Below are 16,231 nucleotides of genomic sequence, written 5' to 3'. Positions count from 1 at the left end.
ACCCTCTTCTGGATGGTGTCAAGTCGTCAGCGGCCGTCGCAGGGAATGCTGTCCCCCAGTGTGGCGTCTTAGGGCTCCGTCCTCGGTCCCTCCCTGGCTGGGGAGCTCATCAGGTCCATGGCTGCAAACACCACCCACACCGACAGTCCAGTGTCACGTTGTCACATCCCCAGCTCAGGTGTGACGGCTTCCCTAGACCCGTCTACTCGATATTGACGTCCAACAGGCAAACCACGCCCCCCCCGCCCCCGCCGCCCTGAGCCCACGTCACCCTCAGCTCACACCCTCACAGGGCTGCTGTTCCACCCTTTCTGTGGCTCAGGCCAGACCCCCGAGGCTTCTCCAACTGCTCTTTCTTCTATATCTCACTTCCACTCAGTCAGGAAATAAGCCTGGTTCTTCCTTCAGAACACGCCAGGATCTGATCACTCCTCACCACCTCCCCTGCCCTTCCCACATGGGAATCAAGGCACCAGCTCCTCATGGACCTTCAAGGTCCCACATGACCTGCCCCCAGCAACCTCAAACCTCATTTCCAAATGTCTGAGCTCCGAAGAGCTGGAGTCAGGAATGCTTGGTGGTCACCAGGGCGTCAGTGGGGACCCCACAGGGGTGGCGCCTCAGCTGCAGGACGGAACTCTCCCTGGAGTAGGGGTTCTCTAGAACCGTCCTAGCAAAGCTAAAAGACAGGTCTCAAAGGCATCAAACTGATTTGTAAGTTGCTTAACTGTCTGCCAGGACAGAGCCTATGCTCTTTAATGGAAGAAAACAAAATCCAGATGGTCCACAACATAACAAAGGGCAAACATGAATATACAGAGACACGAAGAAAAAAATATAAGTGTCGACAGCAAAGATGATAACAGTGTATCATGGGGTCTATAACATACGTAGGAGTAAAATGTGTGACATAAAGCACAAAGAATGAGGTAGGAGAAATGGAATCATGCTATTCTGAGAGTCTTACATCATTGTGAAGTGGGGTAATGGAACTGAAAGGCAGACTGTGATGAGTCACTGGTACATATTGGAACACCAAGAGCAGCCACAAAGAGATAAGACAAAGAAGTACACTTCATAAATCAAGAGTGGAGGAAAAAAAATGGAATTAAGGGGCTTCCCTGGTGGTGCAGTGGTTGAGAGTCTGCCTGCCGATGCAGGGGACACGGGTTCAAGCCCTGGTCCGGGAAGATCCCACATGCCACGGAGCAACTAAGCCCGTGCGCCACAACTACAGAGCCTGTGAGCCACAACTACTGAACCTGTGTGCCACAGCTACTGAAGCCCACGTGCCTAGAGCCCGTGATCCACAACAAGAGAAGCCACCGCAATGAGAAGCCCGCGCACCGCAACAAAGAGTAGCCCCTGCTCGCCGCAACTAGAGAAAGCCTGTGCGCATCGACAAAGACCCAACGCAGCCAAAAATAAATAAATAAATTTATTTTTTAAAAAGTTATTTTCATACGAAAAAAGTTAGAACTCAGATTTTATTCTAACATCTACTATCAAAAGAACTGAATTAAGAGTTTTCATAAAGAGCTACTCAGGCATAAAAATATTTAAAGCAACCAGTGCTCCTATGTAAACGTTGTCACTTGAAAGATGAGACCCTGAGACACAGAAACATCAGGGCCTCACTCACACACCATCCAGCGCAGTATGGGTGGCATCAAAATTCTATTCTGTAGACATCAATTTTGAAAAAATTATTAAATTAATATTAAATTTTAAAAAGAAAAATAAACCTCAACTTTTGCCTCAGACCATACACAAAAATTAACTCAAAATGGACCACTGACCTAAATGCAAAAGCTAAAACTATAAAACTTGTAGAAGAAAACAGAGGAGAAAACTTCACAACTATGGGATAAAATAAGATTTCTTTGGCCACAAAAAGTACAAACCATAAAAGAACAACTGGTAAATTGGGCCTAATCAAAATTTAATTCTGGTTATTGAAAGACACTCATAAGAAAAAGAAGCAGCAAGTTGCAGACCAGGAGAAGATATTTATAATATCTACCTGACAAAAGGTGTGTATCCCAAATATACCAGGAATGCTTTCAATTCAAGAGTGAGAGGGAAAACTACCCACCACCACCACGACCAACAAATCAGAAAAGATTTGAACAAACACTTCATAAAAGAAGATTTAAGAATGGCCAGGAAATACTTTAAAGATACTCACCATCATTAATCACTAGGGAAACCAAATTAAAACCAAATGCAGTACCACTCCACACCCAATAGAACTGATTAACACAAAAAGGACTGACAATATCAAGTGCTGCTGAGACTGTGAAGCAACGGGAACTCTTGTACATTATGGGTGGGGGTGCAAGATGTGCAGGGAAACTACCTGGCAGTACCTTTTATAAAGTGAGATATACACTTAACCATGCGATCCACCAATCCCATTCAATCCCATTGACCCCAAGGGAAATAAAAATACACGTCCCTGTAAATGCTTGTACTGGGATGCTCACAGCTGCTTTATTCATAAAAGTCCCCAACCGGAAATAACCCAGATGTCCTTCAACAGGTGAATGGATAAAACAACTGTGGTCCAGCCATACCTGGAACGTGACTCACCAATAAAAAGGAAAGAATCACTGATACACACAACACGTGGACGAGCCTCAAAAACATTCGGTCGAGTCAAAAAAAGAGAGGACACATGTTACGTGATTTCATTTTCTATGGAACTCTCAAAAAGACAAATCTAATCTATGGTGTCAAAGAGCGGCTGGTGGCTGACAGGGGCCGGGAGCGGAGGGACAGGGGTTAAGCGGGAGAGAACACAAGAGAACATTTTTAGGTGATGTAAGTGTTCCCAGTCTTGGTTTTGGCGGTAGTTAACAAGGATGTATAGAACTTTCAAGGTTTATCAAAATATACACTTAAATGGGAGCATTTTATTAGGCATACATCATACATAAATAAGAGCGACCGAAGATTCAAAAGGAAATGGGATTTTAAGAAAACAACACCACTGACTCTATGAGGCATCCTGGGGGCTGGCCTTTTGCCTCACAGTCTGAATGGTCAGGACAGACACTGGGCCCAGGGAGACAGGAGTGGGGTGTCACCCAGTGTCTGCTAAGTCGTCAGGACCGGGTGGGAGGGGGTGGGACTGGGCACCCTGGGGGTTTGTGGAGGGCAGAGTATGGCTGTCTCTGCAGCAGTACGCGGCATTAGCTTCTGGAACAGTACCGGGCTTCAGATTCAACGCCTAACTCATACATATTCCATCACAGGTGCAGCCTGGAGCTTTTATTTTTCTTTTAATTTAAAAAATGATAGCAAGGCCTTACCAGAGAGCTGCTTGACGACCACAGGTCTCACTTTGTAGGGAGTCCTGCAAGAGAGAAGGCAGTTCCACTGTAAGATGCTGTCAAAGATGTTCATGCACATCTGGTTCGAGAGAGAAGCACTCGGGCTGAATTAGGATTCAGCGAATTAGGTCTTTTTAAAACGAATTTCTTTGGCAGGTCTGAGCTTTCTCATTCAGAAGAATTCTAAATACTTTAAATATATCATTTAAACAACGGACCTCCTCTATAATGTTCATATTTGGTTAATAAAATAAACATGTTGAATGCAGCTGGGATGGTACAGAACTGTCCTGGTCTGTCCTGACACCTGACTGATGCGGGAGGCTCTCCCTCTTTTGCTTTGAGCTCCTGGAGACTGCATCCCCCAAGTGCACAAGAGAGGATGGTGTCAATAACTCGGTCGAAAATGCACTGGCACCTCGGTGATGTCACCACCGGTAATCATGAGACCCACAGGGGGTGGGGAGAGGATACTGGTGATAGGAAAGGCAGAGTAAGGGTCACTGTCCCTGACATACAAGGACCTCTGGCAAAGGTCGGGGGGAGACAAGTCAATGGAAAATAGGCAAAGAATAGGAACAGGCAATCATCGATAACAGTTAATAAAAATAAAAAGAGGGACCTGAAGAAAGAGGCTATTTTTTTTTTTTTTTTTTTTTGCAGTACGCGGGCCTCTCACTGTTGTGGCCTCTCCCGTTGCGGAGCACAGGCTCCGGACGTGCAGGCTCAGTGGCCATGGCTCACGGGCCCAGCCGCTCCGCGGCATGTGGGATCTTCCCGGACCAGGGCACGAACCCACGTCCCCTGCATCGGCAGGCGGACTCTCAACCACTGCGCCACCAGGGAAGAGAAAGAGGCTATTTTTTTACCCAAATTTAGAACCTGGTAACATGAATGCTATGAGGCACAGGGACTCAGGGTCTCACAGGTATTGCTAGTGGGAGTACGGATTGCCATCACCTATGGGAAAACAACCTAGCAGCACTGATTCAAATGTAAAATCCTTTGTCTCAGCACGTGAACCTAGGAACGGAGGTATTAACTCTTTTGGTTATCTTACACAGGGATACCTTCACATGTCACTCGTTCATTCATTCAACATGTTTTACACTCAGTGCTCACTGTGGTTGGGTTCTGGTGATATAAGAGTGAATCAGGGCTTCCCTGGTGGCGCAGTGGTTAAGAGTCCGCCTGCCAATGCACGGGTTTGAGCCCCGGCCCGGGAAGATCCCACATGCTGTGGAGCAACTAAGACCGAGCGCCACAACTATTGAGCCTGCGAGCCACAACTACTGAGCCCGTGTGCCACAACTACTGAAGCCTGCGCGCCTAGAGCCCGTGCTCCACAACAAGAGAAGCCACCGCAGTGAGAAGCCTGTGCACTGCAAAAAAGACCCAATGCACCCAAAAATAAAAAAAAATTAAAAAAAAGGAAAAAAGAGTGAATCAGGCAAGAACGCTGTGCCCTCACAGATCCTACGTTCCACGGTCAAGTACACGTTGAAAGGACGTGAATGCTGCCATCTGAATGGCTAAGAAATATGCGGGCCCCTCTCTGCCGGGGGTGGGTGACACATTAGCTGAACTGTGGCGTGTCATTCAGTGTCAAAAAGATGGAGATGCGTGAGCAAGTACTGACGTGGAGGGCTGCCTACAACACCTCGTTAGGGAGACACGGCAAGTTACAGGGCCACAGACGGAGAATCCGCTCAGCGATGGAGAAAGAAAGCACAGAGACTCTGGAAGGAGTTACACCAAACACCAGACTCTTAACAGGGGCTAACTGGGCATCCCACCTGTGGTTTAACAGGTATAGGGCACACGGAAGATGGTTTACATTTAAAATGCCAATAAGGTATAAAAATAACAACCGCGTGGCACTAATAGGTGATGGACGGACAAGCCCACGGTGGTCTCAGGTCCCGCCTCCCCGCAAGGGTTTCCTCCTGGTGGAGCCCGTGAGGGGCGAGTCATCCCCACCCATCTCCCCCTCAGGAGCGTGCACCTTGCTTGGGGAAAGGTCCTCTTCCAAAGGCTCCCGGAAGTTGGTTATTTGGGACTTGGGGAACATTCCCTACAGAGGCTTCACGGTGATGGTGTTTGGGTCCTGGGAGATCGCAGAACAGCCTGTTCAGAGTCCACGCGGCTTGAGGTGTGGCTCCAGCTGCAGAGCAGGTGAGACACCGGCTGGGGCGGGGCTTGGCCAAGGGGACACAGCTGCCTCTGTCCTCACTGATGGCGAGCAGGGCGGGTCCACCCTCCCCGGCCCTCCCAGAAGCCGTCAGCCTCGCCAGCTTGCAGGTTTCCAGGAGCCACCGCTCAGCGAAGCGGGGACCCTCCCTGAAGCCCACCGCTCAGCGAAGGGGGGAACCTCCCTCAAGCCCACCGCTCAGCGAAGGGGGAACCTCCCTGAAGCCCACCGCGTGTGTGGGGCTGACTTTGAACCAGGGGCGTACCCAGAGCACGTGTCGGCATTTCCGGGGGGGGGGCCAGGGCTGCGGCGATGGGCTGAGGGGCGCAGACAGCCAAGACGAGGTGGGCGTCACCTCTCCTCTCTCCTCCTCCCTCAGCCCCATGAGCAGCACTGATGCTGGGGCAGTGGGTGGAGAGACGGGATCCCAGGCCCGAGGGGCGCAGGAAGGGGCCATCCCTTCCCCTCTTTTTCTTCTCTCTCCCTCCCCTGCAGCCACAAGGACTGTCTTCCCCTGCTCCCCACAACCCCACGCTGGCCGGGAGGTGACAGTGACGGCACAGAGGAGGTGCCGGAGGCGTGGATGCGGAGAGACAGAGCCGCATGTCCCGAAACGCCCCCCGCTCCCCTTGTCAGGGGCGCTGACCACAGCTGGATCCCCAAGATTACCCTTGGCCCCTGGTTCCTTAATCCTCTTGACTCGACAGCAGGAATGTCCTCAGAAGCAGTTATGCCGCTTCCACGACTGAATGAACTCCTGCCTCGGCCTAAATTGACTCGCAGCTTCATCATTTCTTCCTCAGCAACGGAACTGAGATAAACCACTTTCCATTCGCCTTGAACTTGTATTTGTCTTTTTCCAAAATGCGTCTTTTCAAACACGTTTACTGGGAGCTGCGCCGGACTCCAGGAAGCGTTTCTCCCCAGCGGAGGGGATGGGCACACACACCATCCTTGTAAGTGCTCAGCCATTTCATCTGGCGGACAGCTTCGTGTATCACACCTTGGCTAAAACCGCAAATACAGGAGCCGTCCTGGCCCTCCCCTCTCTCCACACGCCCCATTTTTCCTCCTACTACTTAAGGGTCTGTTTCTCTCCTTCAGCAAGGATCTTGAAGCAGCAGAGGCAGAAACGGAAGGGTGGTCAAGAAGCAACACGCTGGTCAGCGGGGCACCATGGGACCCACAGTGTCCCCTTGTCCAGAAAGGAGCGCACTGGGACCAGACGCTCGGTCCCGCCGAGCGTGACATGAACAAAGCTGGGATGTGTCTGCTTGTGTTCGTTAGTCTTTAGGAATGGGGATTAGCAATCCATCACCTTTCTTATCAGCTCCAAAAGAGAGAGGAAGCTACTCAGCCCATTGCTAGATTAGAGCCTCTCTGACTTAGGTAAATAGGTACCAGGTTATTTAAAATGCGGGTCTGAACATTTTCTGATCATTAAGGGAAGAAGCATTTTGAAGGAAGACTCAGAAGGTCATGAGATCTGGTTTGAAATGAGCCGAAAAGTTTAGTATAAGAGATGGGAAAACTGGGACCCCGACTTCTGATCAGTAACCAGGTGATCACAGTCAAGAGCCCTTGTAATTCGGAGAAGAGGCTGTGAAAAGCGGCCCCTGCGAGTGTGAACTGGGCAGCAAGCAGGCAAGGTGGACGAGCTGGCGCCTGCAGGAGAGCCTCTCCCGGGAGGCGGTTCCTGAATCCGAGGCTGGGGGCAGGGTACAGGTGTTGACAAGGCTGGACCGAAGGGCTGCAGGGTCTTCAGTGGCGGAGGAAGCTGGAGGGACACCAGCTTCCTGGGAGGAAACAAAATGTTTCCAGCACTTTCTGAGAAGGGGACACCCTGCGTCTGGCAGAGGTGAGCTTCTGGTCCCTGGCAGGCTGAGCACCCACCTGGGGCTCAAGAGTAGTTTCTTAGCTTTTGCCCACTTTACACCAGTGGTTCTCACCCTCGCTGCACACTGGAATCACCCGGTGAGCTTTAAAAAAAAATCCCTCAAAAATCCACATTTCCTGGGTTCTAGTGGGGCTCTGGTCACCAGAGCCTTTTTGATGATCCCTGGTGGTTTGAACCTGCAGGCAGGGCTGACGGTCACTGGTTTGGTTGGACTAGGTTATACCACGCATGTTTAGAGGGGGCGGGACCCCCGACGGCAGCTGTAACCGTGGGACTGGAGAATTAGAAGCAAACGGAACAGATTGGAGGCCTCACTGGGGCTCACGCGTGACCCGGGAGGGGGAGGTGAGCAGATGGGAAGGGAATCTTGGGGATCTGCTGCCTTTCAGGGGCAGAGAGTGGGAAGCAGACACAGACGGGGGGAAGATGATGGAGGCAGCTGGTAAAAAGGAGAAGTCCATGATCTCACGTGCAGGGAGCAGACAGAGACAGGGGAGGGGATGCCCAGTGCTGGGAATAGTGATTAAGGAGGTCCCAGCCAACAGCATCACCACCTGGGAACCTGCAGAAATGCCAGTTCTGGGGCCCCGAGGGGGTGAGGAGAGGGAGGGAGGGGGCTCTGCTTCAGCCAGCCCCCCGGGGTGTGCGTGAGGCTGGTGGCCTGGGGGACACCAGGCAGCTCTGCGACGAGAAAGCAGTGGGGACCGCATACACCGGTTCTCAGCCTCGCCACCACTGACATTTGGGCAGGTGAGTCTGGGGTGGAACCAGTCCTGGGCACTGCGGGACGTAGAGCTGCAGCCCTGGTCTCCGCCCGCTGGATGCCACAGACCCCATCCCCTGGCGTGGCAGCCAAAATGCTCCAGACTTCGCCAAGGGTCTCCTGGGGAACGAAACTGCCCCCCGTCGAGAAGGGCTGGCACAGAATAAAGAGCCTAAGGAGATATGATGAGGTGACAGAACAAGTCGACAAACTACAAACTGCTTTCAATTAATTCGGGAAAAATGCAGTTTTGCCCTATCAGACACCGGCTTGCACAGACAGGGCACTTCCCCCTGATGACATCGTATCTTGTGGACGTCAGGGGTGACAGGTCACTCGTGACTTTCCTCATGAATACAGATCTGGGTCAGGCTGGACCTTATGCCACAATTTACAACAGTCTTCCCGGAGCCTCTGGGGATTCAATTAGCATCGCTCCTTCCAGGTAGCCCGGAGCTGACAATCAGAGCGTAATCAAAGCCAGAATGCGTGGGGGCAGAAGCTCCTGCTGACGAAATTAAAAATTCAGGAGACTGATGGATGCAGTGGAGGGGGAGGGGAGACCGGGCGGAAGCGCCCAGTTGCTCGGGGAAGGACAGTGCTGGCCGCTCACCACGGAGCTCGGAGGACATCGGAGCCTGTTCAAATGTTCTAGGACTTTGTACGCGCCAAGGGTTTGTTACTTGCCGGGCTTTCTGCACCAAAGCCTGGCAGCCTTTGCGAGGTCTTGAGCCCTTGCCTGGGGCCAGGCATCCTGCACCCAGGCCGGCGTGGATGGCTGACAGGTGGCTTCGGGGGACAGAGGAAGAAGGGCTGGTGCCCATCCCTGGGCGCTCAGGTGTGCACACACCTTTGGTCGGGGGAACCTTTTGGGCCCCTACAGCGGAGGTCCCAGGGACCCCATCATGGGAGCCCAAATATTCCCACGCTGCCATCAGGGGGCCAGGGCCCCCCAGTGGCCGGGAACTTCGAGGGTCTGCCTGGGCATGCTCTCTCCTGCGGCTGGAGCAGCTGGCCTGGTTCAGTCGGGGGGGCACACCCTGATGGCTGGATTGACACGTGTCCCTCGCAGGGGGATGCAGTGAGGGCAGGCGTAACAGGGGTCCCGAGGGGCACCCCGTTCCCAATCACGCTCCTGCTTCCGGCCTCGCAGGGCACGTGGGCTGGATTCTGCCTGGCCCTACTGCAAATACAAAGTGTGGACCACCGGGGACCTCGCCAGCCGCTGGGCAGAGGGGCGGGCGTGGACGGGAAAGGCTCTGCTTGGAGTCCCTCTCCGGCCACATGCAGCCGGGCTGTTTTACAGATGTTCACAGGTGTGTTTACTGCCCAAGCCTTTTCCTCTCTAGGTCTCTCCTGGTTTCACTCCTCTGGCCCCCAGGCTTCCCACCCCCCAACCTCCGCCGTCTTGGGCAGAGTAGCCGGTGGACAGTGCTTGACAACACCGGGACTTGCCCCAGGGGGCCGACGCCCAGCGCTGCCCAGGGAGTCTGGTCAGGGAATCTCCTGCCCGGATGGACTGGGCGCAGCTCTGCTACTGCCACTCAGTGCCTCAGTTTCCCCATCTGTAAATGCCCCCCAGAGGGCTCTCGTGGAGCCTCGGAAAAGTCACGCTTAGACCTGCTACTTTCTTGGAAAGTGACAAGTTCTGCAAAGGAACCAGCGGCCTCCTTCCCAGACCCTCCCATCTTTGGTTTAAATTCAGATTTTCCTGCAGCAGTAAATTTATACAACAACCATGGAGACCCTGCCGTGCATGCAGAGAGCTGTCAGACACACCACGAGAAGGAGCTGACGTAGCCCACTAGCCGCTTACCGTTCCGAATTGGCAGGCATGGTGGGGTCGATGGAGACCATGGCGTCATCTGTGGTCAGGAGGGAGATGGTCGTGTTCCTGGAAGACAGGAGAAGCCAGTGTCTTCACCCCGCTGTTGTCCCCCGGGTGCACACTTGAATCTGGGCCTCCCATGAGGTAGGAGCCCGGGTAGCAGGTCTGTCCTGCCCAAGGGGCCATGAGGAGTCGGCCTCAGGACGCTGGCCCTCAGCTTGTAAACAAAGTTACGGGCTGTGTGTGTACTTCTAAATGCTCGGTAGACGTGTAAGTAATTTAAAACGGGAATTGGAGAAAGTGTAATTTGTTGAGTTGGGAGATTAAATGGTGTCAAAGTAGAAATGAACATTTGTATCAACCAGTGATGAATTCAGGGTTTGCCTTTCTACTTTATTTCCTGTGGGAGTCTATCTAAATGGGCAAAAAGCTCTCCTACCAAAGTTTTAAGTGGATAAATGAATCTTCCTCCAACTTCTCATCTGTGGGGTCTTTCACGCGAGGTGTTGCCTTAACCATGACTTAACTCTCTGGTCTTCAGCCGTGTATCAAAATCTGTGCAATGGGGGTGACACCTAAAACCCAGGTTGTTCTAAAGAACAACATTTATTTATTTCTTAGCACATTGCTTAATAAAAGACGCCCCAAACTGTGGGCTATTTCTTGCTCCTACAAACCGCTACTTGCTGTAACTTCGGGTGTGTAGTCTCATCCTTGACTCTCCTTTTTCTCACCTGACTCTGAACGGCTCCTGCTGTCCTCCTCTCTCACCCTCCTTGACCTGGGTTACAGCTTTAGTTAACTGCAGGCCAAGCTGCCCCTCATCACTTTCTATAGTTGGGAAGTTAGGACACTGGCTGGAACAAACTGTTGATTTGGGGAAAAGAATTCTTCTGGAGTCCTTATGGTTCTATAAGGTAGATTTCTGGTCTTTTCAACTTATTTCTGACATCAGTCTTTTCCTAAACCTTGATCTGTGATGAGCCCCTCTCTCCCCCTTGCTGGGTCATTTGGGGCTGGGGGACCAAAGTCTAAACACTACCACCGTCCTTTACCCTTTCTCCCAATGCAAAGGAATAAATGAAAGAAAAAAAGAAACTCTTAAGACAGTAGTTTCTGCCTAATTCCTCCAAAGGTTCCTTCTGCGTAGCACAGCGGTGGTTGTAAAAACCTCCAGAGATTGATCCACTGATTCGAAAGGTCCCAAGTGCAAGGTGCAAGGTGAGCCCACGGGCCCTACCACACCTCTTGTCCCCTAGACTCGGCCACTCGCCCTCCCAGGTACCTGTCCCTCCAGGTGAATTTAAAGGCGTCCCTCTGGCGGGGGCAATTCCGGGTCACTCACCGAGGCAGGCCGGTGGCGATGCAGAACAGGTCCATAATGTCGCTGGAGTTGCAATACTTGCTGAAGACCACCTGCAAAACAGAAGCAGAAGGCCGTGAGGGCCAGGCGGGAGCAGGGCAGCTGGTTTCCGTGGTGACGTCAGATTCCAGAGCTTTCTCTCTGGTCCCGACCTGCAGGTTAATTTTACAAAGAAAAAACAAAATAACTGTGGGCACTGGAATGTTCCAGGCACGTCTCTTCACTGAGTCGATTTATACAGGTTGAGAAAAACTTCACTCTTCTGTTCGCTGAAAAGAGTTGTGAAAAACAACGCTATCACCCACGTAAGGACACCTGCGGTGACATGCTGCCTCGTGCCCCGCACCATCAACAACCTCAGCTTAATGATATCACATCGCAGGGGGTCTCCAACGGCCTCCGGGGCCATTATGCAAAAGAAATTTAAGATCATTAGCTTAAAAACAAAAGATTGCCTTTTAGGATTTGGGGGCTGAGGTGCAGGACCAAATCCAAGAGGGAATCACCCTGAGAAAGGGTCCGATTGGAACCGTCGGTCTGCATAGTGAACAAATTTCACCGGAGGCAATTTTACACATGGCCTGGGTGTCCAGTCCCTGCTGGACAGGAGAGAAACACACCAGTCACATCAGCATCTTTTGTCCGAGGGGCCCCGATTGTGAATCTGGGCTCTGGAACCCCTCCCTGGGAGAGGGGGCTTCACGTACAGAGAGGGGGGCTGCTCTCCAAGGCTGGACCGCGCGCATAGGACAGTCCACGCCAAGGCTCCTGTAACAGGTTTTCTGTCAACATTCTCCCTGGCTAATTGCTTAAGGCCCCTCCTGCTCACCAGGAGTCCGCGGGCGTGGGGCGAGCCAAGCTGAGGAGAGCAGGTATTTTTCAGTGCGCAGAGCGCTATTGTTTTAGCCAGATCAGTTTGCATCTTTTTTTACGGGAAACAGTAAAACAGAGTAAGCAGATGTTTTTCCCCGCAAACGTAGCTGGTCCCTGACTACCACGGCCTCCTCTGTGCCACTGGCCTGCCTACGCTGAGAGTCAGCCAGCACCACTGTCCGGGCTGCCAGCTTGCCCCCCGAGGTGGTATTCGCACCCTTGGTGACAGGGCCTTTGTTCGGCACTGTCCACCCGGCGGCCACCGGCCTGGCTCAGGGCTGGTCCCGCCTGGACCCCTGCAGCAGCCCCTGCACTGGCTCTGCTGGGTCTCAGCCCAGCACCCACCCTCGGTTTCTAGAACTCAAACCTGGTTGTACCACTTTTCCGTGCAGACGCCTCTGCTGCCCCGCACGCCCACCGGAGAAGGTCCACCTCCTCGCTGGGCACCTGAGGTTCTGGGGTGCGTCCCTCGAGGCTGTGCTCTCCCCAAGCTCCCGCCCACGGGTGCCCCTCCCTCGCCCTCTGCTCTGGGTCCCCCCTTCCCAGAGACCGTCCTCCGCTCTCCCTCCTCCCAGCCCTCGGGACTCGGGGCCAGCTTCTCCACACGGCCCCCCGACCCCACCGCCAGAGGAGTCTTGCGCCTTCGGCCCCCCGCATTTTCACGACAGCGCGTCCCAGCGCCCCCAGCACAGGCCTTAGCTCACGCCTCGGCCTTTGCAGCCGTGCCCAAGACGGGTGAGGTGCGGGGTCCTGGCCGTTCGCGCACTGACACGGGGCCATTTCTGACTTTCCCACTCAAGCCTTTGTGAAGGTCGTGTCCACCTGGTGTGGGCTGACTGCGTGGGTTTATCCCAGACCCCAGTCAAAGGCGAGGGTGGGCCGAGGCAGAGGACAAGACGGCTCCGTCTGTGAACATTCGATTTGCCCGGAGATCCCGGCACAGGGTGAGGGGGCTGGCAGGCCGGATGCTGGTCATGAGCTGAGCGTGACCCCAGCAAGTTAGCGCCGACAAGGCCCTCCCCAGGGAGGGAGGTGGGAAGAAAGACCGGGAGCTTGGAATATCCTGGGGGCCTCGACAAGAGGGGAGTCTGCCCAACTTTATAAGCACTGCAGATGCAATCTGGAGGAGCGAGTCTTTCGTGATAGCTTCCTAGGCTCGGGATAGCAAATAATAAAAGCTTTAAAAAGTCCAGTTACGAAGCAGCACAACAAACCCAGAAGGGCCCACAGGGCTCCCTGACACTCTCGCTGCCCCTTTGTAACCGATCCCGCCCAACCTCGTGAGGGAGGCCAGCCTTCTTCTGGGTCCGGAAGAGTCTTTGAGATTATTTTTGACTGGGGGGGGGGGTGGCGGGGGATGGAAGGAAATCAGAAGTAAGCAGAAAAGATTGCATCGGGTGTCTTCCATTACAGCGGGGAACCACGCTGTGTCCATCTGTAAATCTATTTCAACATTCCTCTACCGTAGAGAAATGCAGCGTTCTTTGACCGCACTTCCGAACTGGTTGTAACATTTTGCCGTTTCCCTTGTTCAGCTAACAAGTTAGTTTGACGTGTGGCCCTTTCACATCTGTGCGAGAGTCAGGCTTTTGCCTTATTTAGTTAGTTAGTTAACGAGCCTTGAGCGGGGCCAACGCAGGTGAGAGGCTGGGGTGAACATCACGTGAACCCTGACGTTGGAAGTGCTTGGACAGCCCAGTTCTTGGCCGGGTGTCAGGAGGAGCTCCCGGCCTAGGTGGGTTGTTCCTGATGTGGGAAACCAGCCCCTGTAGCACAAAGGCTTTGTTGGCCTGGGAAGAAGCCCTCCCCCGCCCCCGTCACCAGGCAGCCTGGTCAGGAGGGTACGAGGCTTTCTGTTCCCAGGCTGAATCGTTCTGCAAATCCTTTAGCCTCTATCCAGAAATAAACAGCGGGGGAAACAGCGCCGGTGAAATGAAATTTAAACGTGAAAAGCGGAGGCAGCGTGATGAACAGAGAAATAAGGGCCTTAGGTTGCCCCGGGCTGCGGCTCATCAGTGAAGCACGGCAGGTCACCCCACACCCTTTCATGTGGCTTGGTCAGCAGCACCGCGATGTTAAAACAGGACGAGAGGAAAAAAGGGGAGCCCAGAGGCCTCTCCTCTGCTGGGTACTGGGCCTCCCTCACAGTCAGCTGGGACCTGTGAACGTCAGAGGGAACTTCGGCACCTGGAACCTTCCTGCTGCCTGCAGAGCTGGGTAACAAATACTCATGGAAACCAGCCGCCCGCCAAGCTGTGTTCTGAGGGGTCCCCAGAGGAAGCAGCACAGAGCTGGACGAAGCTCCCCGGGGCCCAGCCAGCGAGGGGTCAGGGGGTCAGGATCACAGCCCAGGCCTCCCTCTGTCCAGCACACACGTGACCCAAACAGCTCTGACTCGCAGGCTCTGCACGGCGTGTCATATCTGTATTCACCCCCCGCCCACCCAGCGATGGTGTCCTGGCAAGAGCAGGGGGTCCTGCGCTCCCGTCGGTTATTCTTCTATCCATCGGTTCCCTCCCAGTGCCCTGCCCACCCCTCCGCCGTCGTGGGCAAGACCGCCACCACCCCGTAGCCTCAGTTTGCCTTTCTGCGAACGAGGTCCATCACGCCAGCTGCACCTGCCTCTCAGGGCTGAGATGGGCAACACGTGAGGGAACCCTCAGGACGCTGAGCCCTCAGGACGCTGCCGCTCTGACACAAAATTCAGCTGCGTACCAGCTCTGCTGCCTGTGAAACTCCAGGTCCCCAGTGGCTCTGAAATCCTGAGTGTGGATGGAAGTCTCCAGGGCTCTTCAAGTTGCCAAACGCACCCAAAGTGACCTGTGGCCCTCCTTTGTCTGGCACCCAGTTTTATTTCAGTAGGACCTCAAATGTACGACTGCAGGATTTGCAGAGCGAGAAGAAAGGACATGTAACCCAGCTCCTCCGTTTCCACTGTTTCTCGGTAGGTGGGGATGGAGCCCGGGGCGGGAGCGCCAGGCCGCGAGCTCTCAGCAGGACGGTGCTGGGGCTTTGTGGGGAGCGACCGACAGTCAGTGCAGACGAGGAAGAGAGGTGAGCGTCCCGGGGCACACACGGGTTGACCGGGCTTTCTGGTCAGTGCGTGGTTGGGACTGGCCTTGGCTCATCCCAGCTGGGCAGCCCGGGAAACGGGCCCAGGGCTCTGGTCAGGGCTGTGCTCTCCCAGGGGGGTTGCTGGGTGGGGACCTTTCTGAAGACATCCTGCAGGCCTGTCCTTACAGGTGGGGACTTGGGAGCGAGACCCAGGGGACTGCCGTGGCCCAGCCACAGCCCTCAAAGCACAGGGCGCCCCCCTAGAGCCCTGGCTGGGCAGCCCTGGCACCTGGGGACCCTGCCCCTGCCCGCAGCCTGACCTACAACTGTCGGGCCGGCACACAATCTCCTTTCCTCGTGAGAACTTCACTAAGCGATCCGGAGCTGGTGGCAATTGGGGTGAGTCACAGGGTCACGGGGAGTCTGACCTGCTGACCACACCAGGCCACCCACGAGATCACTAAGGAGGCGCAGCCCCCGGAGAAGGCGGGGAGGGAGGCCGGATCACAGTGGGCAGAGGGGAGGGGCAGAGGGCAGGAGAGCCCAGTGGCTTGAGTTGCCATGTACGCACGGTTCTGTTTCTTGTTATCAAAGGCACCTCCATCAACATGCTTAGAACCCAGGGCTGGTAACCGTGGAGCAGATGGTCAGAGCACGGCCAACTCGCGTCCAGGGGTTAAAGAGACAGGACAGCACTTTCTAAAGGCCTGGGGGTGACTTGTCCATTCTGAGTCCAGAGGCCTCTTCCCGGGACGGGATTCTATTGTGTTTTCCTCTCTCCCCCTGGACCCCCCATTCAGAGGCTCATGGAGGGGAGAATGCAGGAAGTAGCCCCTGAGTTCCCGTGTTCCAGCCACATGCTGCTGTTTGCGTGTCAAAAAGCAGGAAGATGGATGGTCTCCGGGCCGCCAGGCAGCTCAGATAATC

At 54.1% G+C, this 16,231-nt stretch overlaps 1 protein-coding gene across 7 annotated transcripts in view; it reads right to left on the bottom strand.

Moving 5' to 3' along the window:
* The window catches only part of PDE9A (phosphodiesterase 9A), a 97,816-nt gene that overhangs the window by 50,635 nt on the left and 30,950 nt on the right, over positions 1-16,231 (bottom strand). For all 7 annotated transcript variants that reach the window (XR_013828445.1, XM_079922055.1, XM_079922056.1 and 4 more), the window contains exons 2-4: positions 11,360-11,430; positions 10,003-10,080; positions 3,315-3,358 (exon numbers count right to left, since the gene is read on the bottom strand). Coding sequence is in view for 6 of the 7 variants with exons in the window: in XM_079922055.1 (XP_079778181.1) it covers positions 3,315-3,358; positions 10,003-10,080; positions 11,360-11,430 (193 nt within the window). In the remaining variant the exon portion in view is untranslated. The remainder of the gene's footprint in view (positions 1-3,314; positions 3,359-10,002; positions 10,081-11,359; positions 11,431-16,231) is intronic.

This window comes from Stenella coeruleoalba (genome assembly GCF_951394435.1).
Source record: "Stenella coeruleoalba genome assembly, chromosome: 5".
NCBI classification, from domain to species: Eukaryota; Metazoa; Chordata; class Mammalia; order Artiodactyla; family Delphinidae; genus Stenella; species Stenella coeruleoalba.
Note: the sequence above shows the minus strand (reverse complement) of the source record. Positions and strands in the feature narration are given on the sequence as shown.